Raw genomic sequence first — 25,493 nt, 5'->3', positions numbered from 1 at the left:
TTTAATGTGAAATGATGTTTCCTTCCATTCCTACAGTGCAATCCATTCCCTCAACAAAGCTCTCTGTTGGCTCCTATGGAAAAAGTACCACTCAAAAGAAGATGGATACCGCTTTCTTTTCTATGACATATTTATTTTATTTATTTTACTTATGCTACAGGGGCTTACATGGTAAAACAAAATCTATGTAGGGAAAGGGAAATACACCTCATATATTCTTAAGAAAGTAGTCTATGTTGCAGGTTTTGTAAAAAAAAAAAACAAAAAACCCAAAACCAAAAACAACAACAACAAACTACATTATATTCAAATAGCTCTTTCAGTGGCAGTTAATTATCTTGCCTTGACTTCAATCACCTACCTAGTCTGCACAAGGACTCAATCTCTCTCAATATTACCAAAAGAGGGGCGGGCTATGTTTGCAGAGTTCACTATATCTGCTCTAAACGATTTCTAACCTCAGGAATGTAAAATGTTCACCACATCCACTTTTTCTTTTCAGTTGTAAATGTATTTCTAAAGCAAATATTCTAATTACCATTTACTGGAAAGTCACAGAATAGTTGGGTATTTTGCAAGTCAATTCAGGAGAAAAATAGAAAAACTGGTTAAGTCCAATTTCGGTGAGGTTAAACAGCAGGCCTAAGCACACAGACAGAGCCACTCACCAAGCACCCCCTGGGTCCCACATTGTCATGTTAACGACAGCAAACAAAAGACCTGAGGGCAGAGGAAGGAAGATTACCAGTCCGCACTAAAACCAGGGCAGTAGTTCTCCTTTATCTCTTTTTAAAGACCCACCTGCAGGGACACATACCAAGTTCTAAAGTATTAGGTCACTCCAGGTCATTTGCATTTTTCTACCCAACGACGAGGAGAAACAGCAAACCTTTATTACTGAAAAGCACCATGCTGAAACAAAATCACATTAAACCACCCAGAAATGCGAAAGCTGTGATGCCCCGACGGGGACGGATCTTGAATTGCTGAATGATTTCTGACCAGGGAGGGTGGGGGAAGGTGAGCGAGCCCGGAGGAGACATTCCCCAGAAGCAAAACCTGAGGCTGGGGGCTGGGATACTGTAAGGCAGGACCCCGCAGATGGAGCGGAGAGGAGGAACTCTGCTGAGTGAGGTCTAGACTCAGTCTTAGCCAATGTAGCCGATGACACCCGTGACCTGTGGGAAGGAGGAGACTGCCAACTCACTCTCCTGCACAGAAATCAAGTTTCCAGAAGCTCAAAGTGTTAGTGACTTCACTTGGTAATTACCAATACCCCCAAAGCAGCGCTTTGTAAGGCGGCACCAAGCCCTGTGGAATGCCTCTGAACTAGATTAAACCACCAGGCTAGTAATTAAACCAACTTTATATGGGAGAGGTCTCTTGCTCAAACTTGAGCAGTCCTGCTCATTTCAGGAGAACGACTGTAGCACAAAAGTGGAAACAAGCCACTTCTGAGCCTCGGTGTCAGCATAGACACCATCCTCAGCAGCCTCTGCTCTCCGAACTGCGAAATCGGGAGCCCAGCTTCTTGCCAGGGGTGGGACGGGGGACTTCGGTTTTACAATGCGGCAAAGATGCAAAGGGCTCTCAGCCTTGTATCATTTGCAGGTAGTTGAACAGTCTCCGTTTCTGTGTCAGCAAACAAGTTTTTACCATTTTATCTTTCGAGACATTTCTCGAAATATAGCAATCACTGCTATAGCAGCTAAGTGCTTTCGCACCAGACAGCCCGCCGAAAGACTGCCTGGCATCTTGTCAGAATGACATGCTGCCACATCGTGTTACAGTCTGCAAAGAGCCTAAAAATTTAGAAGAGAAGATGATTTCTCCTCAGATTTATCAATGCTATGCTTTGTGACAATACGGGCTACTTCCTGGGCAGCTGGATAATAACTTGGTAGACGAAACAGCTTTAACAGTGTTTTCCACGGCGCAATCACACACCGAGCATTTGAAGTGCTACTTAAAGAATCGGCAGATTTATTCCTAAACATCACATATGTCTAAACATAAGGCAAGATTTTTCCCCCCTAGAACTAACCCCAGAAAAGAAGGGGTCGCATGATATTCCATTCTAACTAAGTCTCAGATCATGGGGTACTTTTCCAACCACTTCACCTTGACATGTAGAGTAGCATTCGGGGAAGGGCAGATTTGCTTGAAACAACGTCAACTGTTACCAACATTGGATGCCTGCCAAGATCACCTGCAAACCTTGAGTTTTAAAAAAAGGGTGAAAAAGGTAGGATCTCACAAATGCTGTGTTGGATGTCAAAACCCGGCACTGAAAGTTCACTCTCAGAAGCACTATCGGTTGTTACAATATGGGACCAGGTATGTCCACTCAGGGTGAACTGGGAATAGGAAAAAAGAAACAACTGCCCTAACGTGATCTGTCTGTGGGATAACGTTTCCAGGGACAACACTGCACACGGAGTCCAAAAGTGCTTCACCTTGCCAATGTGGGATACAAATGAACACAATGTACTCCGCAAGACCATGTGAATGGCTGATTCAGAAAGTGGTGATCAAAACACTGATTCAAAATTCTTACGAAGAGTTTGAGCAGAATACTTCTTGACATGTACATACAGAAAAGAGTAATACCAATTTTATAAGACAGGATTTTGTATATTTATGGGGAAATAAATGAAAACTATTTTACATAAACATCTGACTTGAGGTTTACTTATTCCTAAAGGTTTCCTTAAGTCAAGTTGGCCATGAAAAAGATTTTTTGAACCTTCTTATTGAAAAATGGTAAACACCTTATGTCTGATAAAGCCTTATAGCTGGGCATATATGGAGCTAATTCTAATACATTCCAATTCAACTTTTTGGTAGAGGAATGTGACTAACAAATTTCAAGAATTTTCTGAAAGCCTGGTTTTGCAATTATTCTGAAAAACTGTTTTCTAAATGAAAAATACATATGGTTAGGGCCGGAACATACAGGATCAGAAAATAAATTCCCCATCTGGTCTGGGCTTTTCCTTGAACTGAGCGCTCAGCCTATCTTCCGAGAAATGGTACCCTGTGATCCTTGCATCTATCCTTCATAGAGGGCAGTGCTGATAATTGGGTTTTTGTACTAACAACAAATCCAAATAAAGTTCCAGCCATTGTTGCTGCAAGGAGCAATGCAGCTGGGCAACACTAACATCACAGTCATCCATGATTAGTGTATTCTGAGGGCGCTCTATGCGCCCCCCAAGCAGAACATCTTCTCCAGGTCCCAAAATGTGAGGAATCGATTTCATGCTGAGGAAAAGTTTATTTACATAGTTCACCCCATTTGCTAATTTAGGAGATGAACACGCAACCTAATAATTGACTGAAAGGAAAGTTACCTTGTAGATCCCAAAGAACCCCAGGTCCCTTACGACGGACAGGGCACTGACTCGGGGACCAGTGGTGATCTCTCCAGCCACTTGCAAACGGATCTTGACAATTTCCAAAGGATTCGTGAAAATCACCTGGGAGCCTCCTGCCTAAAACAGAGAAAAAGTAAAGATTTAGGACCAAAGAAGGGTAAGGGTAAGATGGGTTAGGAAGAGGCGAGGGATTATCCTCCACGGAGCACAGAATATTCTATCTTCAAGAGACTGTAGTTTCGATCCTGGTTCCATCAATTAAGACAGTGATGAGTTTGAATCAAAATACAGTTACTGCCAAGGCTTTGGGCACTGAGGTCCTATTTCCCTCACGCAGAGGTTGAAAGAGGGAAAAGGGCAGAGACACATGATGTCTCCTGGACCCACCAAAGTCCTCACGTGGAAATGACAAAGATTCCCTGAAGCACAAATAGCGGCCATCACAGGGCTCAAAGCCAAGGGCACAAAGGCAACAATAAAATGAAAATCAAATAGTATCCAAATAGAGACACTGACCTGCTTGTCAGAATAGGAGGAGACAGGGAGGACATAGGTTCTCCCATGATGGGCCTCATGATTCTGGCAATGATTCAAGAATTGCCAGAGAACATGTAAACTTAGATGAAAGCTATTTTTTCTTCTCTTAAAAAATCAGGTCCATCATCAAACACCATTTTATGGAGTCACATATTCTTGTAACTTTATTTATGTATTACCTGTGTATAGATTGCTCTTTTCATATAAGATAAATGTCCACGTAGTAAAAATATGCATTAAGTCAATTATGGCCCAAACTTTGAGCAAAGTGTGTTATTTCATTCCAGCAGTGGCTGGGTGCCCCACCTCCGAGATCATCAGTGGAAATCTTTAAAGTGTACAATAAGGGAAATTTTAAGCTAGTTATTTTGAAGCTAAGCCTATATTTATTATAAGCAATTACATTCTTTCCCACTGTACTTCGACTTGTTATTCCTTGTCACAAATACATTAAATTTTTATTTCACCCACACTAAGGTTGACACAGAGTATAGTTCAGAATCTTTATTACATAGTGATGTTACCACACTAGACCACAGACGTGGTGCTGATATTTTATAGCTCAGTTGGTGCCATCATGGTAACAAGCATAATTTGGACTAATATTATACGTAACTACTTCTTGCTAGATTCTCTGACACCATTAACCAATGTATGTGCCCTCACAAAAGGGCCAGTACTGATCAACACTGGCTACAAAGATGATCTTGGAAGTATCATTTATAATGCTTGGAAATAAAAATTAGGCACAACATAAATATCCAATGGTCAGGGATGGATTAAATGAATTTAAGTATGTCATGCAATGAGACACTATGCTGCCAATAAAAAATACTGTGGGAAATGTTCAATATATATACTGGGAAGTAAAAACCCTCATGTTTAAATGCACGTACCACTTTCCCCATATCCCTTACTGTCGTGTAGAGAATACGCCAGAATAGTGCTTTTGAGATGGTAGATTACCAGTGGTTTATTTTCTTTTCTGCTGTATTTGTATTTCTTCTACCTAGATCATCTATAAAGATGTTTGTCTTCTATAAAGAAAAACAAATACCTCTACATAACTTATCTGATATACACAGCCGTATTAGCCAAAAAAAGCAAAGAAATCTGTTCACCCATTAATTCTCTATAAATCAAATTGCTTTTCCGCCTTTACCAACTTGGTATCTTAACCAAGACACACCAAGCTTTCCCCTCTCTCCACACATTACAACTGTCCTGAAGGCAGCAGTGTTGTCCGGTGTCTCGGCTGCCACATGGGCCACCCCTCCTCACTTACTTGTTTCACCCATCACCTTCTGCTCACCTCCTCTCAGGAGGCGGGCCAAACAATCTTGGTAGGAGAAGACCGAGGATGGATTCACCAAAAGGCCCCAGAAAGGCCCTGGGAAAGTGGGAAGGAGAGCGTGGGCGACAAGCCCAGAGGCCAGTGTGTTCCTCTGGTCCTCTTCTCTTTGGCTCAGAAGACCCACGCTTTGCTCCCACACCGCTGTGACCTGAAGGGAGGCGGGAGCACCAACCCACAGCCTGTCTATAGCCCTTCAGGATTTTGTGGGCTCGCACCTGCATCGTTCCACGTGACACAGAGGGAGTTAAGGTTGGCAGAAGAAGAGAGGCAATGGACCTGGCTGAGTAACAGCACCAATGGCACAGTGAGGATTATGGTTGTGCTTCTTGACCCAAGCTCCTGAGTTGCAAAAATGAATAGAAATTTATTTTAAAATTTATTTTAAAATCATGGGGGCAGCACTACTGAGGAAGATTTGCAGAGTTGGAATTAGTCTGAGGCTGATTTTTAAAAGCTCAGAAGTGGGCGAGAGCATCTCTATCAAGGGCAGAATGGAAAGTGGTCTGCATACATTGATCTTGAAGAGCAGCAAAGGAACACAAAGCAGACTCACCATGCACTGCCAACACTGGGTGGGGAGGCAGCTGAGCACCCCATGTGCAGACCGAGCCCCAGTCCCTATGTGTCAAACCACCTGACTTCATACGAGGCTCCAGGAGATGGCAACCGGACCGCAGCAGTGACTCCAAACAGGATTCTTTTCCGGTCTCCCGAAGCGATGGTTCTCCTCCCTGGCTGCACGTTACAGTCCCTTGCAGAGCTTTGAAAAGTAGTGACTTCTAAATTCTACTCCAGGCAAGTAAGAAATTCTGCAACCACCCTTTCAAAAACGGTTCCTACGTGATTAAGATGTGCAGTGAGAGCTGAGGGTCGCCTGACTTCACTGCATCGCTGCCACGATCCCTTTGAATTCTGAGAGGCTGCTTGACAGGCTTCCTTACAGCTGGGATTTCTAATTCCAGTTTTCCACTTTCTTTCAGAGAGCAACTTTTATGTTTTACATGTAATCTCACAACAAACTTTTTACACAGATCCAGGTGGTGCCATTGGTAAAGGGACAGTTCTTAGGTACAGAATTGCTCTTACTCATCCTCTTGCATCTGCACTAACACTCGTCAAAGTTCATGTTATATACCAAATAAGAACTTAATACTCAATGCCCTGACTCCAAGCCAATCGATAGATACCGATTCTTTTAGCACTGCAGAGTGAATTCTAATCCCTAGGGACAATGCGAAAGTCAAATCCACTTCAGACAGCTGCAGGGAACAGACACAGTGGGAAGAGAGGGTAAGGATACTGAGACAAAATGATGGGCTCCTTGCCTCGGGTGGGCTCAGAAAGAAAGAGCTGACAGACTCAAAGTGGCACATTGTCGAGGTTTTGAAGATGAATCAGTCCTTTGGAGTCAAGCTAGGAGGAAATGAGAGACTCTGAGGCCCCGAGAGACGATGCTTATCATCAGATGCACAGTGTCTGGGCATCGCCACGACTTGATCACTGAACGGCACACTGGCCGCAGCGCTCCCGGCTCCCAGCCTATTGTCCATTCACAGCGCCTTACCCCTGTCTCTCCCCCGGGAGATCAAAGACAGCGGGCTCCACGGGCCCGCCAACAGGAACACCTATTGTGTATGATGGCTTTGTGTCTCTCATCACTTAGAGACCTGGCTGTGTGAAGACGCTGTTGTGTGTGCATGTGGAATGTGGTCACAAATCACTTCCCTGGGACCTTCTAGAATCTGTGGCAAGTAGGACAGGCAAAGATTTTCTACACTAGGACTGGCTCTGTGTGGGGCATCATCTTTACAGTGAGCACACTGACTTGTCTATAGCTTTCCTGGTATGTTCCTTCTTGCCGAAATCATAGTTGCTACCCAGCATCTGGATCCATCTAAAGACAAACACATGTACTTAGAGCAGACTCCACTTCTGCTACCTGATCATTCTGTCATTGACATCATAAAAATTCACCACATATTTAGAAGTAATCGAGCTCAAATTTGTCCTAAGAACTCCAAGGACACGAGGTGAGTGAGAAAGCATTCCTGTTCTCAAGGAGCTTGAAATAGGAGTGAAGTAATAAATACTCATGAAGCACCCATCACTGGCTACTGGGGTACTGCTTTGCATGGATTACCTATCTTTAGCCCTCTCAGAGGTATTTTTTCCAGATTTTACAGAAGAGAAAATTGAGGCATAAAACATTAAAGAAACTGTTATGGGCTGAAGTGTGTCCAACAAAATTCATACACTGAAGTAAGTCCTAACCCTCAGCACCTCAGAGGGTGACTGTATTTAGAGACAGGGCCCTTACAAAGGTGGTTAAAGGAGGAAGAGGTCGTATGGGTGGGCCCTACTCCAACGTAACTGCTGTCCTACTGAGATATGGACACAAACGTGCACACAGAAAAGACCACGTGAGTGCACAGTGAGAAGGCAGCCACCATCAAGCCAAGAAGAGAGGCCTCAGAAGAAACCAACCCTGCCAACACCAGCTTGGACTTCCAGCCTCCAGGGATGTGAGAAAATAAATTCATGTTGTTTAAGTCACCCAGTCTGTGGTGTTCTGTTAGGGCAGCACTAGCAAGCTAATACAGCACTTACACAGGGCTACACAGACAGCAAGCAAAGGATTTTCGACGAGACCCAATAAATATATGCCTTATGAATAGGAAAAAATGGCACATGGGAAAGAGCAATTATAATATACACGAGGTAAGGTCCAGACAAATTGCCATGGCAATTCGAACGAGAGCAAGACTTCTGCTGGCTGGGATAATGTGGGGAAGTGGGAAGGCATATAAGAAAATAACACATCAGCCAGTGACTGCGTGCAATTAGGGTTTAGCTAATCCAGGCAGAGAATGGCACGAAGGCACAGTGACGGGGGCCTGCCACACTTACAGGGTAAAGAGACCCAGCACCACATCTGTCCAGTAAAATTTTAGTAAGAATGATCATTATGATGAGATCAACATCATCATCCACTGGCATTTATTTGGATGCTAACTATGTACCAGGCATTATGCTAAGAGCTTTGTAAGAATTTTCCCTTTTGGTCTTCATCATATAAGGTGGGTAATATTCTTCCAGTTTTATAAGTGAGCAAAAGCGAGCCCGAATGGGTGAAGGAGCTCATGTAACCTGCCCGAGATCACAAAGCTGGGAAGGGGGAGCCTGGACGGAGAGCCGACCTGACGGAGAGCCGACCTGCCGGAGGCCAGCCACGCCCTTACACCACGGAGCACCACACGTCCTGGCAGCTCGCAGAACCAACCAGCCACCCGCATTGGGCACGCAGGGCTATGAGAGAGAACGCTGAAGATAAGGCCACTGGGGCCAAATCGAGGCAGGCCTCGAATGCAACTCTGAAGACTCAGGCTACATCCTGCAGATGGTACCTTCCTGTGTTCATGTGCTGGGAGCAGAGTAGGTCCTAAATAAAGTTTAGGAGCTGGAGAGTGTCATGACTAATACCTATGTCTCAGAAAGACAACTACGCAGCAGAAAGGAGAGGGTTCAGGAGGGAAGGAGAGCCCTGAGGCAGGGCTAATAATTAGGGTTTTAGTAGACTAGGTGGGAGATAAAAAAAAAAAAAAGCCAGAATCAGAACTGCACCAGTAATAAGGTAGGGGTTAGGGGGTGGGTGAATAACGATGCAGTAGGGAGCACCAGGGCCCGGCTGCTGAATGTAGGGCCAAAGGAGTATGTAGGAGCAAAGAAAGGACCCATCGTTTTATATCTGTGTAACAGGAACACAGGGACATAAGGATGGGGGACACATCCAGAAGGCAATGAAAGGTGTGTTGGGAGTTAGGGATGGAGACGGACGAAGGCGTCATCCCACATCTGTGCTAACCGAAGGCAGGAGCTCACATGGGGTCCAGGGAGATGAAACACCAGGAGTGGAGACCTAAGAAGTGACGAGAAGCCTCTGCCACACACCACGGACCACGGTGCACAGCAATCCAGGCACAGAAGTCAAGAAAGGGGCTTCCAGAAGAGAGAAGGCCAACAGTGGCACAGGGAAGCAAGGTCCAGCTCATGGTGTGACCTGTGACCAGGAAGACGGGAAAATGGATGCTGGGGAATTTGAGTTGTATAAAAGGGAAAGAGAAAGATGATGTCATCTATGGAAGCCAGCAAGGTAGAATGCAAATGCATTTAGCGTAATTAAGGAGAAAAGTTCTGGGGGAGAGTGAAAAGATAAAACAGAGCTGGGGGTGATTATGTTACACTTATGCAAAACAGCGCAGAGGTTCTGGGTGGGGGAGGAGAGGAAGGCAAGGTGTGGAGCTGGGGTCTGCCCTACTACTTATGCTCCAGAGATAAAAATAGAATCAAATGGATCAGAATTTAGCAAAAGGAGATGATGAAAGCTCTGAAGCATAAGCCAAACACAAAACAACAAATGACCTCTGAGAATCAACAGTAAATGTAATATTCTGGCTCTCCAGAAGTTAGGGTGAAGTTAGTCCAACGTGCAACCCAGACAGGTCAACGAGATAGCTAATGACGTCTAAAGATGAGTCCAATGCAATGGCTCACGCATTCCACCCCTCAACTCCAACAGACGAAGACACGGCAGGCTGCGGTGTACCTACGTGCTATTTAGGGCTGTGATCTGCACCTGCCCAAGGGGACCCAGAGCCACGGGCAGCACCACAGTGGGTTCCCTACTGAGACCCCACTGCGTGCACAGGACTTGCAGGTGAGGAGTAAGTCAGTTCAGTGAGATGTGGATTCTTACCCAGGCTATTACCAGGTACTGAGCAAGAACATTTCATTGCCCACCGCATTAGGGGTGAATACGAGTATCAGTGTGACAAAATATTTTGGAGTTTTGTTTTTTTTTTTTTAAAGAAATTCATGTGTCCACTCTAGAGCAGCTGTGTAAGAGTGAACAAAACTAGGAAGATCCCCACCCTTACGGAGCACACGTTCTAGAAGTTATTTATAGGATTATGTGAAGATTAAACGAAAGCATGCACATAAAGCACATACACCAGTGCCTAGCACACTACTCAATCGATGGTACTGACCACGATTAACAAATATAGGACAGAACTCTGTTTAGGTGAATTTAGCTTACCAAATGCCCTCAAAGCCAGTACAAATGAGCTCCCATTTTGTCTTTTCCTAGAAACCTGTAAATTAAAACTTCTTTTTGAGGAAAGCACAGTGATACTGAGCATTCCAGGAAGTAGCAATCTCAAGTAAAAAAAAGTTTGGGGAAAAAAAAAAAAAATCTCCCCTAGTGATGGGTGATAAGAGAGGTGCTCAACATAACTGGAGAGTTTTTATTTAATTTAAATTCATTTAACTTTATCAATTAAATTCAAGCTGACCTTCAACAAAATGTGGACACTTAATTCTGAAATACTTCTGTTACTGAGAAATGGTTCGTCTTGTCCTGCTGCAGGAAGGAGCTGCTAAATCAGCAATGGCTAGGTGACCAGCATAGCCTCTACCACACTCTGTCAGGGGGACTGGTTTCTGCACCTCCATTCAGCTGTGGGCTGCCCCCAACACCAGCAAACCACTTTGAAAATGAGTCCCAGAAGGAACGGAGACAAGAGACCAGGTTGGGTACAGCACGAAAGCTCCCCACTGCCGAAAATGAGGAACAGGGCACGTTCTTTTGACCAGGTAGTAAGACTGCTACAAGGAAAGCCACACAAATGCCCTTTCCATCCAAGATAACTTCTAATGTTTTTGACCTTTAAAGCTATCCCAAGTTAATGCCAGATGTCCCATTCCGCTACCAACACGAATCAAAGTTCACGTCTCCAGGACAGTTGAAGCGGTTGTGATTCTTGTATATAATGCATGATCTTCATAAATTCACCTCTGCATCAAGAAGGCTGAGAGCAGGGGCGCCTGGGTGGCTCAGTCGTTAAGCGTCTGCCTTCGGCTCAGGTCATGATCCCAGGGTCCTGGGATTGAGCCCCGCATCGGGCTCCCTGCTCAGCGGGAAGCCTGCTTCTCCCTCTCCCACTCCCCCTGCTTGTGTTCCCTCTCTCGCTGTGTCTCTCTCTGTCAAATAAATAAAATCTTAAAAAAAAAAAAAAAGAAGGCTGAGAGCAACCAGAAGGGGACATGGAACTGTGGAAGCTACAACTATGTCAGCATGAAGCCTAAGCACCAAGCTTCTCAAAGGAATAGGGTTCTAGCGACACAAAGCATCGTTATTTCTAAATGCTCTAATTTTCACAGGACACACTCCTCATGGCTCAAAGTAAAATTACAGGTTTTTTTCCCCTCTAATACCCCCCTTCTCTGAAATGGGCTAGAGAGTCTGCAAAGAACCTGAAATGTGGCTTCCGTCCCAGCTTTTGCTCACTGACCAGATGCTACTCTTATCTTGATTTCTTCTTCTTTCTCACAATTTTGTCACCCAAATTCCTCTTGTCATGTTATGTAATGATGAAGTTCATTGTTGACACTTCCGATGTTGCACAGGTAATTTTGGTGTGGGAAGTGATGAATCTACTTTTTAAAAACAGAATTTTGAGAAATCAAATAGAAAGGCAACATCCCTAGGACTCTAATGCATTGTCCAATTTCTCCAAGTACTCCAAGGAAGTGACCTTCACACTAAAGTGATCCTACCATAGTTTAGGTCCAGTAATTGTGAACAAGTAAGTTTTAAAGTCATATGCCTTAAAATGACTTGCCAAGGCCATCTGCTTATCATTAAGCTATGGAAAAGAGCCATAGCTTTAATACATTATCTGAAGGATTGGTTCAGGAGCTCCAGTTCATATTTCTCCAGGATCCATTTTCTTTCACCTGTTAGGAACTAAACAAGTCCTTCTCCAAAGCTTCTTTCCTAACCTAGATAGTGTCCCTGAGAGTTCTTTCTCGGGACCTGGGGAGCTGAGTCAAAAGAACTCACAAGATGAAAAAGCATGCTTTCATATGATCTGCACCCCCTCAAACCATTCTAGGTAACAGTCTTGAGAATATTCAGAAACTATTAACAGCTTTGCATTAAAAAAAAAAAAAAAATCCTGTCATCAATCTGCTGTCCACAGAAAACACAGCAGTGTATTTTTTTTAACATAGCGTAATTCCTGCTATATTTTAAACTAAAAGCATTAAATATAACTGTATTTAATCACCTTCCTTTAATTTGAATTCACATGGTAGATACTTATAGCTACTTAAAAAATTAAGTGGCAAAATGTATATGAAGAATGTGTATCTTGATATTTTAATTATGCTCAATTGAATGTACTTAGATTTAAAGTGCTTTTCACAAATGACATGTGCTAAGAATATCTAATTGCACACTGACATTCTAAAATGTGTGCTTACATGTGTCAAAAATAGATTAATACGAAGTTATGGAATATGGCTTTTTTAAACTAAAACCCAAATACATTATTTTGATTATTTGGATACAAATAAAATTGTAACTATAAAAAAGGTCTACACTAGTAAATGTCTAATGATGCACGTTACATGTAAAATGAATGCTCAAGTGATGACAGTATTTGATATTTAGATAAACTGAAAAACAAAGATTTCTTAAGAAATCGAAGCTTCAAGATATTTTCTATTTAGTCTCTTACTAACTCAATGTTACATGGAGACATGAAAATAATTTGTATGTGTTATAGGTATTATCATCGTATATAAAGATCACAGGGAAGGGCACCTGGGAGGCTCAGTTGGTTAAGTGTCTGACTCTTGATTTCGGCTCAGGTCATGATCTCAGGGTATGTAATTAAGCCCTGCATAGGGCTCCACGCTCAATGGGGAGTCTGCTTGAGATTCTCTCTCCCTCTCCCTCTGCCCCTTCTCCCTCTCTCCGTCTCTCACCCTCTCTCAAAAAAGAAAAAAGAAAGGTCACAGGGAGGTGCCTGGCTGGCTCAGTCGGTGAAGCACATGACTCTCAATCTCGGGGTTGTGAGTTCGAGCCTCACACTGGGCATAGAGTTTACTTTAAAAAACAAAACAAAACAGAGGTATAAAAAAAATATTCAGCCAATAGCAGTGGATGAATGAAATTAAAATACAGTAGCGGACAGCAGTCAGGTACTTGGCAATACTGAAGACAGGAATTCAACAAGCTCACAAAGAAGCTGGCAAATGGGAGGGGGCACGAAGCCAAGAGGCCCCTCACCCTCTAACCAGCTCTGAAGGGACAGTGCTGGACCCAGTGCCCAAAGGAGACGTCATCCCTCAGCTACAATCAAGAAGCTGAGTCCTTGCTGCAAGTTGAGAAAAGAACCTTTAGTTTAACTCCTAGTGTTATAGACTAAATTGCGTCCCTCAAAAATTCCTATGTTGGAGACCTAACCCTATACCTTAGATTGTGACTATATTTGGAAATAGGGCCGAAGAGAGGCAATTAAGGTAAAATAAGGTCATCTGGGTGGTCCCTTGTTCTAGATGACTGGAGCCTTTAAAGTTGATGAAAACACGGGCAGCACACAGACTGAGGGTAGCATGTGAAGACGCAGAGAAAAGACAGCCGTCCGCAAGTGAAGAACAGATTCTTCAGAAGCAAACCCAAGCTGCAGACACCCTGCTCTTGGACTTCTGGCTTCCCTAAGTGTGAGAAAATAAATTTCTAGGACTTCAACTATGCAGTCTGTGGCATTTTGTTATGGCAGCCCTAGCAAACTAATATGTCTGGTTAGACTATCAGACTAAATGCACGTCTCTAAACATGAAACAATATAGGATCTCCTCCTTTGATCTGATGTGTAAACTAAGCCATTTAGTAAAAACTCTGTAACTAGACCATTAAGAAATTGTAAAAGAGAATTAGATTCTCACCACTTGTTTTTGAGAGACACCAAATTGAAATTTCCTATTCTTAATTTAACTACATAGCAAAAAGGCTACGCTGTTTACACATTTTACAAGTATTAAGTATCATATTTTCAACTTCGTAGGATTTTAATAGGGCCTATAGAAGCTTGGCCAAGAAACCAAAGTGGAATCTGTTTGACTGACATTAAAAAGCAATTAAGTTACAGACCTGTCAAGTATGTTCACATTTGGGCTCTGTCGGTGATACGTGTCTATTTTGACTACTACTACCAGAATCATGTAATGATTTACAGACCTTCAATGTCTATGAAAGCTGTAGCCCAATCTTTCTTTGTATTTTCACATCATAACAAACCCCTCCCCCATATATTAGATAACCAGGAGGGTGGCCCAGTGCTTGAACCGTGTTGAGTCCAACAAGGCTGAGACCTTGTCACAGAAGGAAAAGGGAGAAAACAGACATCAGGCTGGCTCAGGGCCTCTCACCAGCTGGGCCTTTCCCCTACTAGAAGACCTTTCGGAGCCACCTTAGCTAGGCAGGCCATCCTGATGGACTCTGGGTGCCATCAGACAGCTCTGTGTGCTCCAAGCCCAGTTGAAGTCTGGAGCACAGGCTTCCGCAGACGCAGCCAGGCAGAGTTCTCACTGCAGCCCCCTGCCTTAGTCCCAGGCCCCAGAAGACATTCTGGCCACACTATGACAAAGACGTCTCACGGGCTTCTCCGAAGCCTCCAACTTCGAGATTGTCGTGGTTAACTTTTGCTACTTACTGGCTCTTTTATTTTTTTTAGAGTTGTTTCAGGTTTACAAAAACATTTCCCATGTACCCCCTGCCCCCACACATGCAAACCTCCCCACTACCATCATCCCCACCAGGGTGCTGCATTTCTTCCAACTGATGAACCCATACTGACACATCACGATCACCCGAAGTCCACAGTCCACCTTACGGTTCATTCCTGGTACATCCTATGGGTTTGGACAAATGTATAATGACATATATCCACCATGATTATATCACACAGAGTATTTCCACTGTCCTAAAAATCCTCTTCACTCTGCCTATTCATTTCTCTCTCTCTCCTCCACCCCCAGCAACCACTGATCTTTTTGCTGTCTCCATAGTTTTACCCTTTTCCAGAATGTCCTATCTATTCTGGATTCTGTGTTGCAATCATACAGTATGTAGCCTTTCCAGATTGGCTTCTTTCATTTACTAATATGCATTTAAGGTTCTTCCAAGTCTTTTCATGACTCGATAGCTCATTTCTTTTTAGACTCAATAATATCCCCTTTGTCTGCCTATACCAGTTGATTTACCCATTCATCTCCTGAAGGACATCTTGGTTTCTTCCCAGTTTTGGCAGCTATGAATAAAGCTGCTGTAAGTATCCTTGTGCAGGTTTTTGTTGAAAACATAAGTTTTCAACTCCTCTGGGTAAATACCAAGGACTGCAATTGCCAGATCTTACAATTTAGTTTTGTAAGGAACCTCAAAACTATGTTCCAAAGTGCCTGCACCATTTTGCATTTCCACTGGCAATGAATCAGTTCCTTTTGCTCCACACACTCATCAGCAGTGTTTCAGACTTCAGCCATTCTAATAGGTGTGTAGTGGGATCTCACTGTGAGTCTCTTGTTTTAAAGCCACTCTTTCATGTGATTCCTTCGTGATTCTGACATGATAATTTCACATATTAACCATTCAATAAAATATTTTCTACTAACAACATAAGCAATAATAAATAAGCTATATTAAATACCCCAGGTGTTTTAAGTGTTTTATATTCTTTCTGCTCCTAAGGTTCTGTAAATATTTGGGGATTGGAATGAAGCCAAATAAAATAAATAGAATCTTTTTAACGGTTAGTTCCTTTAGTGAGGTATGAAAACATTTCTTATGAAACATCCCGGACAGGGATGCATGGGTGGCTCAGTCAGTTAAGCGTCTGCCTTTGGCTCAGGTCATGATCCCAGGGTCCTGGGATCGAGCCCCGAGTCAGGCTCCTTGCTCACTCTGCCTGCCCCTCCCCCTGCTTGTGCTTGCTCATTCTGACAAATAAATAAAATCTTAAAAAGAAAAAAGAAAGAAACATCTGGATATGTATGTGTAGGCATGTTACAGCTATCCCTAAAGTCCATCATTTCCTTCACACTCTGATCCCTGGAATTATGATCTCTTCAATGACTATCTGTATCCAAGTTAACAGCAACTCAGTATATCAATCACTACCCTACGTTTACTGCCCTCATTACCAACATCTCTTAGTCAAACATTTATTCATTCAATAAGTATTTTTAAGCCTCTTCCATATATTAGACACAATGCTAGGCATCCAGGCATAACAGTGAGACATGGATCCTTCTCTCAGCATTTGTAGATGTCTCAGTACAGGCAACATTCACCCATGATCCCCAGGATGCAAGGAGCTGACAGCACAAAGTTATAAAGAAGAGCTCCTTAAGTGGCAAAGCCAGACCACACGTTACCTGATACAGTCTCTAAGCCTTGGAGTCAACAGAGAGGACAGAGAGAGATGAAGCATATGTACAAATTAAAAAAACTTACACTATGAGAATTGAAGAATTATGGCCAGTTTCTTTTGCTTTGTTTTCTACGTTAGCTTGAATATGGCTATTTTTTTCATAATTAAAAGGCACAATTTTAACATATGTCGAAATACAGAAAATGTTGGCTAAAATATGTGTTTGGTACAATTTTAAGTTTGTAAATATATGAAAACAAATGAAAAGTAATGCACATAATGTAAAGCTTATGAAAGCAAGAATAATTTCATTCACTTCAATCTTGTTGGAAGTCATCCATCAAACTAGAAATTGCAATTGACAAATGAGGAAGGGAGGGAGGGAGGAAAGAAAGAAAAAAAGAAAGAAAGGAAGAATGAAGGGAAGCAGTGGGAGGGAGGGAGGAAGACTGGTAGGTATTCAATATGGGCTTACATTTTTGGGGGCATGCAAAAAAACTTCCCAGAGAATATTCCAAATATTAACAATGACAACATCTGAAAACAATGTAACTAACCATTAGATTTTCATTAAACTACAAGTGAACTATTAAGGTGCAAGCATTAAAAAAATAATAACCGTATTTCCACAGCATCATTATAATGCATAATAAATCTTGGCTACTTGACATGTCACACAGGCGCAACCTCACAGAAACTGAACCTAATGACTGCGCCTCACATCACTTTATATTTGTAAGCAGGGTATGTGCACAGACACCTACACACATAAGTAACAATTCTGACTTAAGAAACCTACCCTGTGAGACCACATCTCACAGAAAACTCTGAGAAAGATCACAGAAGTAGGACTTAATCCACTTCAGGCAATTTGACTCACCAGGTGAATATCAGAGCATATGTGTTCATTACATGAGGAAATTTTCTCTCTGGTTTTCTTGACTTGGTTTGAAACCTCAAGGGATTTCAAGCTCGACCATAAAGAATATGCCTTTGGGTATATTTTATGATAGAACTACATACATTATTATTCAGGGGATACTTACAGGATTCAAGCTACCAAAATACAAGAAGTATTTGAATGCATTTACAGATGGTGGGAACAAATGATTTTGTTAAGCAAAGTTATTAATATATGGGTGGGGTAATGAGTCAAGGCTGGCACACAAAGCTGATGCTTGCCAATCAAATTTCCTCTCTTAATAATTAAATGAAAAACAAAATGAAACAAAATTGAGCTACCTGTACTAATTAGCTGGGGCTGATGATGAAAAGAAGCTGAAGGTCATCTGTTAGGGACAGAGGCCAGATGGCCAGCAAGAATATGAAGGAATTCTAGAAGAAGTCAAAACCGTGAGGAAGAGAAGAAATGGATCAGCAAAATAAAAAGCTACGCACGACATTGACAATGTCAAATGCTGACAAGGATGTGGAGCAACAGGAACTCTCATTCGTTGTCAGTGGAAATGGAAAATGGCATAGCCACTTTAGAAGACAGTTTGGAGGTTCCTTACAAAACTAAACATACTCTTAAGAACCAACAACTGTATTCCTTGATATTTACTCAAAAACCTGCACAAGGATGTTTATAGCAGTCTTATTTATAATTGCCCAAACCTGGAAGAAATTAAGATGTTCTTCAGTAGGAGAATGAATAAACTGCTGGTACATCCAGACAAAGGAATATTATTCAGTCTAAAGAGAAATGAGCTATCGAGCCATGAAAGACACAGAGGAACCTTAAATGCATATTACTAAATGAAAGAAGACAATCTGGAAAGGCTACACACTATGTGATTCCAACTCTAGGACGTTCTGGAAAAGGAAAAACTGCGAAGAGAGTAAAAAGATCATTGGAAGAGAGCTAGGGGTGGAAGAGAAGGGGAGAGATGAATAGGCAGAGCACAGAAGATTTTTAGGACAGTGAAAATACTCTGTATGATTATTAACATGATAGATATATGTTACTATACATTTGTCCAAACCCATAGAATGTACAACACCATGAATGAACCGTAAGGCAAATTATGGGTTTTGAATGATAATGATGTGTCAATGCAGGCTCATCAATTGTAGTAATTATACCACTCTGTTGGGGAAAGTTGATGGTGGTGGAGTTTATGCATGTGTAGGAGTAGAAGGTATTCGGGGAAATCTCTGTATTTTTCTCCCAATTCTGTGAGCGAAAAACTGCTTTGAAAAAAAAATGCAATCTTTAAAAAAAAGTGTGTGGAGAGATGCAAAGTCACTGTGAGAGAGACCAAGAAGGCCAACAGGAGAAAATGCAGAAAGTAGCCAGTTCCCAGACCTGCCTCAGTTTTCAAGAGCCTTTAATTGCATGTACACCCTTACAGTAAACCTTCATTTTGCTATTGTTGCTTTAACGAGTTTCTGGCCCCTGCAGCCGAAAGCAATCTGAAGCAGGAATGGGTTCTAGAATCTTCAACAGATCCTCGGAGAAGACATCGGATTAACAATGAAATCGTCATAAAGTAGAGGGCAATGGGGATGTTCTCGTCCTACAATACTGCCTACTGAACCCTCCAGAGATAGTTTAAAGATTCTTTACTATTATTCTCATTGAAAGGTAAAAATCTAATTTCCCTCCTTTTGAACTTTGGCGTAAGTGGTTTGTTTGACCAAAAGAATGCAGCAGGAGTGACAGTCAAAGTTAGGTGGTCCTAAGAAGTCTTGCAGCTTCTGCTAGGACTCTCAGACTGCGTACTTTAGTGAAGCCCCCTTTAGAATCAAGCTGCCAAGGTTTGAAAAGCCCAAGCTATGCAGAGAAGCCGCAGCAGGTGCTCTGGACAATGGCCTCGCTGGCATCACTGCTGGCCACAAGTGAGTCGTCTTGGACATCCACCCCAGTCAAGTCTTCAGATGACTCTAGCCCTAGCTGTTATCTGCCTGTAACTACACAGAGATCACAAATGAGAAGCACCCAGCTGAACCCAGTCAACCCACAGAAACGTAAGAGGTAATAAATTGCTTTTGAGGCCACTAATTGTTAGGGTGGACTTGTTATACGATAGTAGATAACCAAAATACCTATCCTCCTCGGTGATGGAGAAACACTAAAATCATTCCCATTAGAGAGGAGGGAAGGAGTGGGGACAGTAAGGCAGATAGGGAGCATGTATGTTGGCAGTGAGGAGGGTTATAATTTTAAATCTACTTAGTGTTGGGCATGAGTTTAAATGGTGAAATTGAGGAAAGGACTAGGGGAAGGTCTAGGGAAGAAACTCCAAGTTACAAAAAATTGGTTAAATAAATAGTGTCCCAATTATATCTATATAAAATCCTGTAAATCCACACTTCTATGACAGGCATACTCACTGAATGCCACATTACAACATTTGAATGTTATATTCCCATTTACTGTTTTCTTGCAAGCAAAGCACATGAGTTGCACCAGCGGGGGAAAAAAACGTGAAGGCATCAGTGTAAGAGTCATGAGCTGTTCCTATAGAATGAAGCCTCCAAAAGCAAACATTTATATTGCTCAGGGATATACTTATAAAAAGTATAAAGACATGCATGGAAATGAAAACCCCACCACTTTCAGGATAGGGTTATCTCCTGGGAGATGAGGGAGGGAAAAGCTATCGCGCCAGAAATGCGAGGGCCTCCAGCTGCATTTGTCGAGTCTGACATCTTAACCTAAGTGGTAGGCACATCAGTGTCTATACCTTTTTGTTTTTTAAATAATAAAGATTAACTGCAACTGAATGTGATGTAAAAAAGGTGAGTGATAAAAGCTTGCCTGAAAAATGGTATCTGATACACAGCTAACACACAGGCATAAAAATACCAATGCATATGGGGATCACCGTAATGATGGGAATACAGGCAACAGCAACAGGGCCGTACTTGGAGGGGGCTGCAGTTAAGATTGCTCTTCATGCCACAGCCTCACCAGTCCTTTTCCAAACCAGTGACAGAGCACATCAATTATTTCTGCCACTTGAAATGAGTATAAACTGCCATAAGCATTAGATGTATCTCACACATACACACACACACACACACACACACACACACACACACGCATCTGTTTGTGTGTAGGGATCTCAAAAGAAAAAAAATACCGGGGGCCTATTGTCAAAGGATTATTGTTCAAAAAGCATGTTTACTTGTCTTTCTAAAAATTATCACAGAATACTATCATTTTCTATTGGTATGCAAATAATTTTTACTAAATATGAACTTTAAAAGAGAGAGGTTTATACTTGGTTACCTTTTTTCTCCCTGGTGAATATTATTTCATTTCTTTTCATTTCGGTGTAGATTTATTTTCATGCCAACTAAGTTACTCATCATATTTATATTCTCCTTGAAATCAGTCATGGCACCACTTGTAATTCCTTATCTGATGACTTATTAAGATCAAAGGATCAAAAACCAGAAGATCCCAGACCCCTCAGGATTTCAACCCTCTATTTCACCGGAAGCAGAGAAGACTGTCACTGCACACTTGTTTTGCTGAACTAAGGACTGCCACTTTCAGAGCACACGGCATCACTGTGTCAGGTAGAAGCAGCAGCAAGGCATCAATAACAACGCGGTGAGAGACGATGTCAGTTTTTAAATTCACTGGGAAACTACTAGGAAATGGGTAGTGACAGGCCCCTTCTCCTCTGCCACACTTCCTGTGAGCTCCACCGTCACTGACAGTGGCCCCTAATCATGTCCCCCTCCAGGCACTGAGCTTCCGACCCAAGAAGGGGAAAGATGGAAAGATACAGAAGGTATATATATTTTGTGCAGGGATGCCTGAGGATCTGGGTCTCCATCAAAACTCCTACAACTACTAGCCTAATACAGCGCACAGCAAACCAATGTACGGAGTACACACAAACCACAAAGAACTTTTCAGAGTTTGTAAACCCCAGGCACAGCATTTCAGTTTGGTCTTGAACTGTACTAAATATATCACTACTGTTATGCGTGAATCTACAAAAATGCTCAGAAAGCTCAAGTCAAATTTTTAACAGTGCTCTAAACCCAAACTAAGCTCAGTGCAAACAATGACTTTAAAAATAAAGTCAGATTTGACCCTTTTATACACATCAATGAAACAGAAGATTTTTTTAATGTCTTCACAGTTACAGGTTTTGCTATAATCAAAAGTAAGTTAATGAATGGGATTAATTTTATTCTCTTTTTCTTCTAAAATTTTCCTCCAAATTTACTATCACTGTGGTCGTTTTTCCGAAACAATATAATAAAACAGACAATTAGTTTTGCCAAGTGCTGTGAAGGTTACGAGACAAAGACCTCCCTGCGTATTCTCCCTGTTTTTGCAAAAAACAGACTATAAAACAGAAAAAGCTTTCTTCAAAGAAATGAGGAGCTTCAGTTACAAGTGAAAAGTCAGCCATGTGTACTAATTCTCGGTAATAATGAAGCCAGGGGCCAGGGGGGCTCCGCGGGGACTTAAAAGTCAGAGTCTGGCACGCTTGGGTGAACTAAGAAGGACAGCTGGCCATGTGACCCAGCCTCTCAAACGCCTCTGTATTCCCAACTGGAGAGGCGAGCCTGGGGAGTCCACGCGGACCGTCTAAGGTGTGTGTCTGGCTCCGAGGGCGGGGAAACTCCGTCGCAGCAAAGGAGGATGCTGCTGATTTAAAAACACACTGAGAATGGGATCATCCACCCCGCTGCTCAGGGAGCTGAAGGGTCTGCATTGTTTGCTACCTACAGGATTGTTCACTTGAAAAATAAACTCTGACTTCTTAAAGCAGTGTTGGGGGGCGGGGGGGGGGGAGCGAAAGGGAGGCTTGAAAACCGCGGACCACAGTCTATCCGCCTTTGAGATGAAGGATGGCAAACCTCATTTCACAGATACTTTAAGTAGCTGCAAAACCCAAGTGGCTCCAATCTTAAGCCCATGTTTAGATCAGGCTTGAAGAAGGGCTGCACCTCTTTACAGTAACTAGGCACCACTTCTGATGCCAACCTGTGCTTTGTGTTTGAAATGGGCGACCACAGACAAGAAAATAAGACCACCTACGGCAGACAATACGTGCCACAACCCATCTCCCAGACCCACGTGCAGGCAAAATGTTTTCGTTAAAAAGGCAATAAACCTCCAGGTTATTGCCAAAATCTAGAGCAGTATCACATAATTAATTTCACATTTTAAGCTCTGACAGAGATATATAATCATGTCTTTTCCAGCAGGTTTACAACCTGACTTTTTAAGAGAAACAAACCCCCCTGACCTACAGAAACACCCGTGCAACAGCCTGGAGGCCAGGCCAGGGACAGTCAGTGGACGTGCCCCTTTAACATGAGAAAACCGAGTGCCTCAAACGGACACTCCCGTTGTTTCAAATGAAGCGTACTTACGGGAAGAGCGGCTTCTGCACCTCCTAATAATATTCTTTTTGATTATTATTGGGTGCCCTTTTTATTTAGCACAATAAAGCCTCCCTTTTTCCACCCTGAATGCTCCTAAAGTTACAGGACAAGGGGACCCTACCTGGCCATCTATGACAGGTCAGTGATCAAACAGAAAGAGAGTCAGGCAAGAGCCAAATTCCGTCTATCTCTTCAGAATGACCAGGATGAGGACTTCTTAGCTCCTGCTCCCATTCAAAGTCAGACAGGACAATAAGCCCTTTCCGAACAAAGGTTTAATATTCTCAGGTGTTTACCCAGCATCGAAACGCAATGATTTTCAAGAAAAGATTATTTTATGAAGGCCATTTCCTGCACAGAACAAGCTAACTAAAAAAATAAGTGACCTCATCTTTCTTATAAGAAAAGAAACAGGTTTAGATGAAAAATATACCAATACTGTATTGCCCTAGTGATCAAAGCCCGTTTATTTAACTAACCTTATCTTCAAATAGCACCAGTCTTTGTAGAAGAGTTTAATTTACTTAAAGTATTTGCATTCACATGAACAAACCTGTACATGAGATAAAACGAGACATCATGTTTTGCTGAGCTTAAGAACAAGATGCAGGTTGTTCATCCATATAAAGAAATACTCATTCCAAGCGGTTTCGACAATGCGGAGCACACTCAGCCAGTTGTTTCCCAGCATCCTTCTTCCAGAAGCACAGGGAAGCTTGAGGAGGTGCTGGTATGTGGAAGGCAAAGCAAAGCAGAGGGCTATGCCTGCCGACTCCAAACTACAAATTTTAGTGCCTGACCCAGCAGAGGGTGCCATGAGGAAAAAACGTACTACAAATTAACTTTAGGAAAAGGTTAGCAAAGATTCTTTCAAAGGCCAAACACTTTCTGCCACAAATCACTTCTACTACAGAACCAACCGAAAGCAATGACGGATTTAACAGGCATGACTTAACAGGCAGTAAGATCACAAACATTTACCCTTCCATCTCAGGAATGGTTCTCGGGCCCTAGAAGACTCTGCCCTTGCACAGGATCTGTGGTTGAACAGAAGCCTTAGTCCACATTAGGTTACCACGGTGGGGGTATGCATGGGAAACAAGTCTTTTCAACGCAGTTATGTAAAAGGTACTTACACAGCCGCCAGCAAGAATTTCTGCTGCAAGTGGGACCGAACCATCTTTGCTCATAAATTTATCCCTCACAAAATCATTCACCTTGAAGAAAAATATTTACAGAAGCTGATGAAAAATATAAAGAAAGTCATTAAACACATATAAATATACAACTGTAAATATGTTATTTTTCTCTGTCAGTATACTGAAGTAATCATAAACTGAATAAATTAAGGATCTTAAAAGAGTTTGAGAAGTGCCTTTAATAGCACATATATACTTTTTAAAAGGTAAAATATATATAAGTATTCCTCATGTTTCCGGGAGAAAGAAACTGAAAGACAGATGGCTTAGGGGCACCTGGCTGGCTCAGTGGGTGGAGCATGTGACTCCTGATCTCAGGGTTGTGAGTTCCAGCCCCATGTTGGGAGTAGCGATTACTTAAAAATCAAGTCTTTAAAATAAAAAAAAGATAGATGGCTTACCAGCCTAAAAAATGCAAATATGTCCACCAATTACAATAGCGTAAGAAAGACGTATTGACACCAAGGACACAATAAAAACATACATTTTAGAAGTTAAGAACTGGTTTACCAAGTCTGATTAAAAATCATTTTCATGTCTGCTAACAAAATTTAATCTAAAACAAAACACATCACCGAGACAAAGTTGGCTAAGCAGATTTTTCAGCTTAAAAATTTAGTATCTAAGAATTCTCAACATCAGTAACCTTAATTAATTAGTTAAGTATAATGTACTCAAAATGGTATGTACTACAAGCCATCTTAAAAATCAATCGTATTTTTGGAAGACACAAGCCAGAAAAGATGAGTTGTTCCAAGGCCACACAATACCAAAGTAAAAGAATTTCAGGCACCCAATCTAAAATTGGAGTTTAACTTTCTGGGGCCTTATAACCTTCCTGATATAACAGCAGTATCTGTCCATTCCACAAACTTACTGAATATCTCCCATCTGTCACACGAGAGCCTGGCACTGGATAAAGGATCAACTTCAACTAGAACTCAGACCCCTGAACAGGTGGCCTGGCAGATGCTTATAGAATATATCCGAAAAATGAATTCTAGCTGGTTTTGGATTCTTATCTTTCCGCTCATGAATTGTGTGGATGCAGGTAAATACTGAAACCCTGTGGGCCCCATTTCCTCATCTGTAAATGCTTGGTCCCACTTTGCTGGAGATTAAATAATAACAGATCATACAGGTACATACATGTACCATACATCTGGTAGGGATAGAGGCCAATTTAGCAGCAGCTGCTGCCACTTTGGTGGTGGTGATAGTGGTTGATGGTGGTGGTGGTGGTGGTGGTGGTTGATGGTGGTGGTGGTGGTGGTTGATGGTGGTGGTGGCTGGTGGTGGTGGTGGTGGTTGTTGGTGGTGGTGGTTGTTGGTGGTGGTGGTGGTTGGTGGTGGTGGTGGTTGGTGGTGGTGGTTGGTGGTGGTTGGT

At 42.3% G+C, this 25,493-nt stretch overlaps 1 protein-coding gene across 1 annotated transcript in view; it reads right to left on the bottom strand.

The window, feature by feature from the left end:
- SLC25A13 (solute carrier family 25 member 13) overlaps positions 1–25,493 on the bottom strand; it is a 175,854-nt gene that overhangs the window by 29,273 nt on the left and 121,088 nt on the right. Inside the window, 2 exon segments of the mRNA XM_081799691.1 lie at positions 3,354–3,494; positions 24,044–24,134. Of these exon segments, the coding sequence (XP_081655817.1) occupies positions 3,354–3,494; positions 24,044–24,134 (232 nt within the window).

This window comes from Leptonychotes weddellii, chromosome 12 (genome assembly GCF_054177405.1).
Source record: "Leptonychotes weddellii isolate Sample4059 chromosome 12, ASM5417740v2, whole genome shotgun sequence".
In the NCBI taxonomy this organism is placed as follows: domain Eukaryota; kingdom Metazoa; phylum Chordata; class Mammalia; order Carnivora; family Phocidae; genus Leptonychotes; species Leptonychotes weddellii.
This window is presented reverse-complemented; position numbering and strand designations above follow the sequence as displayed.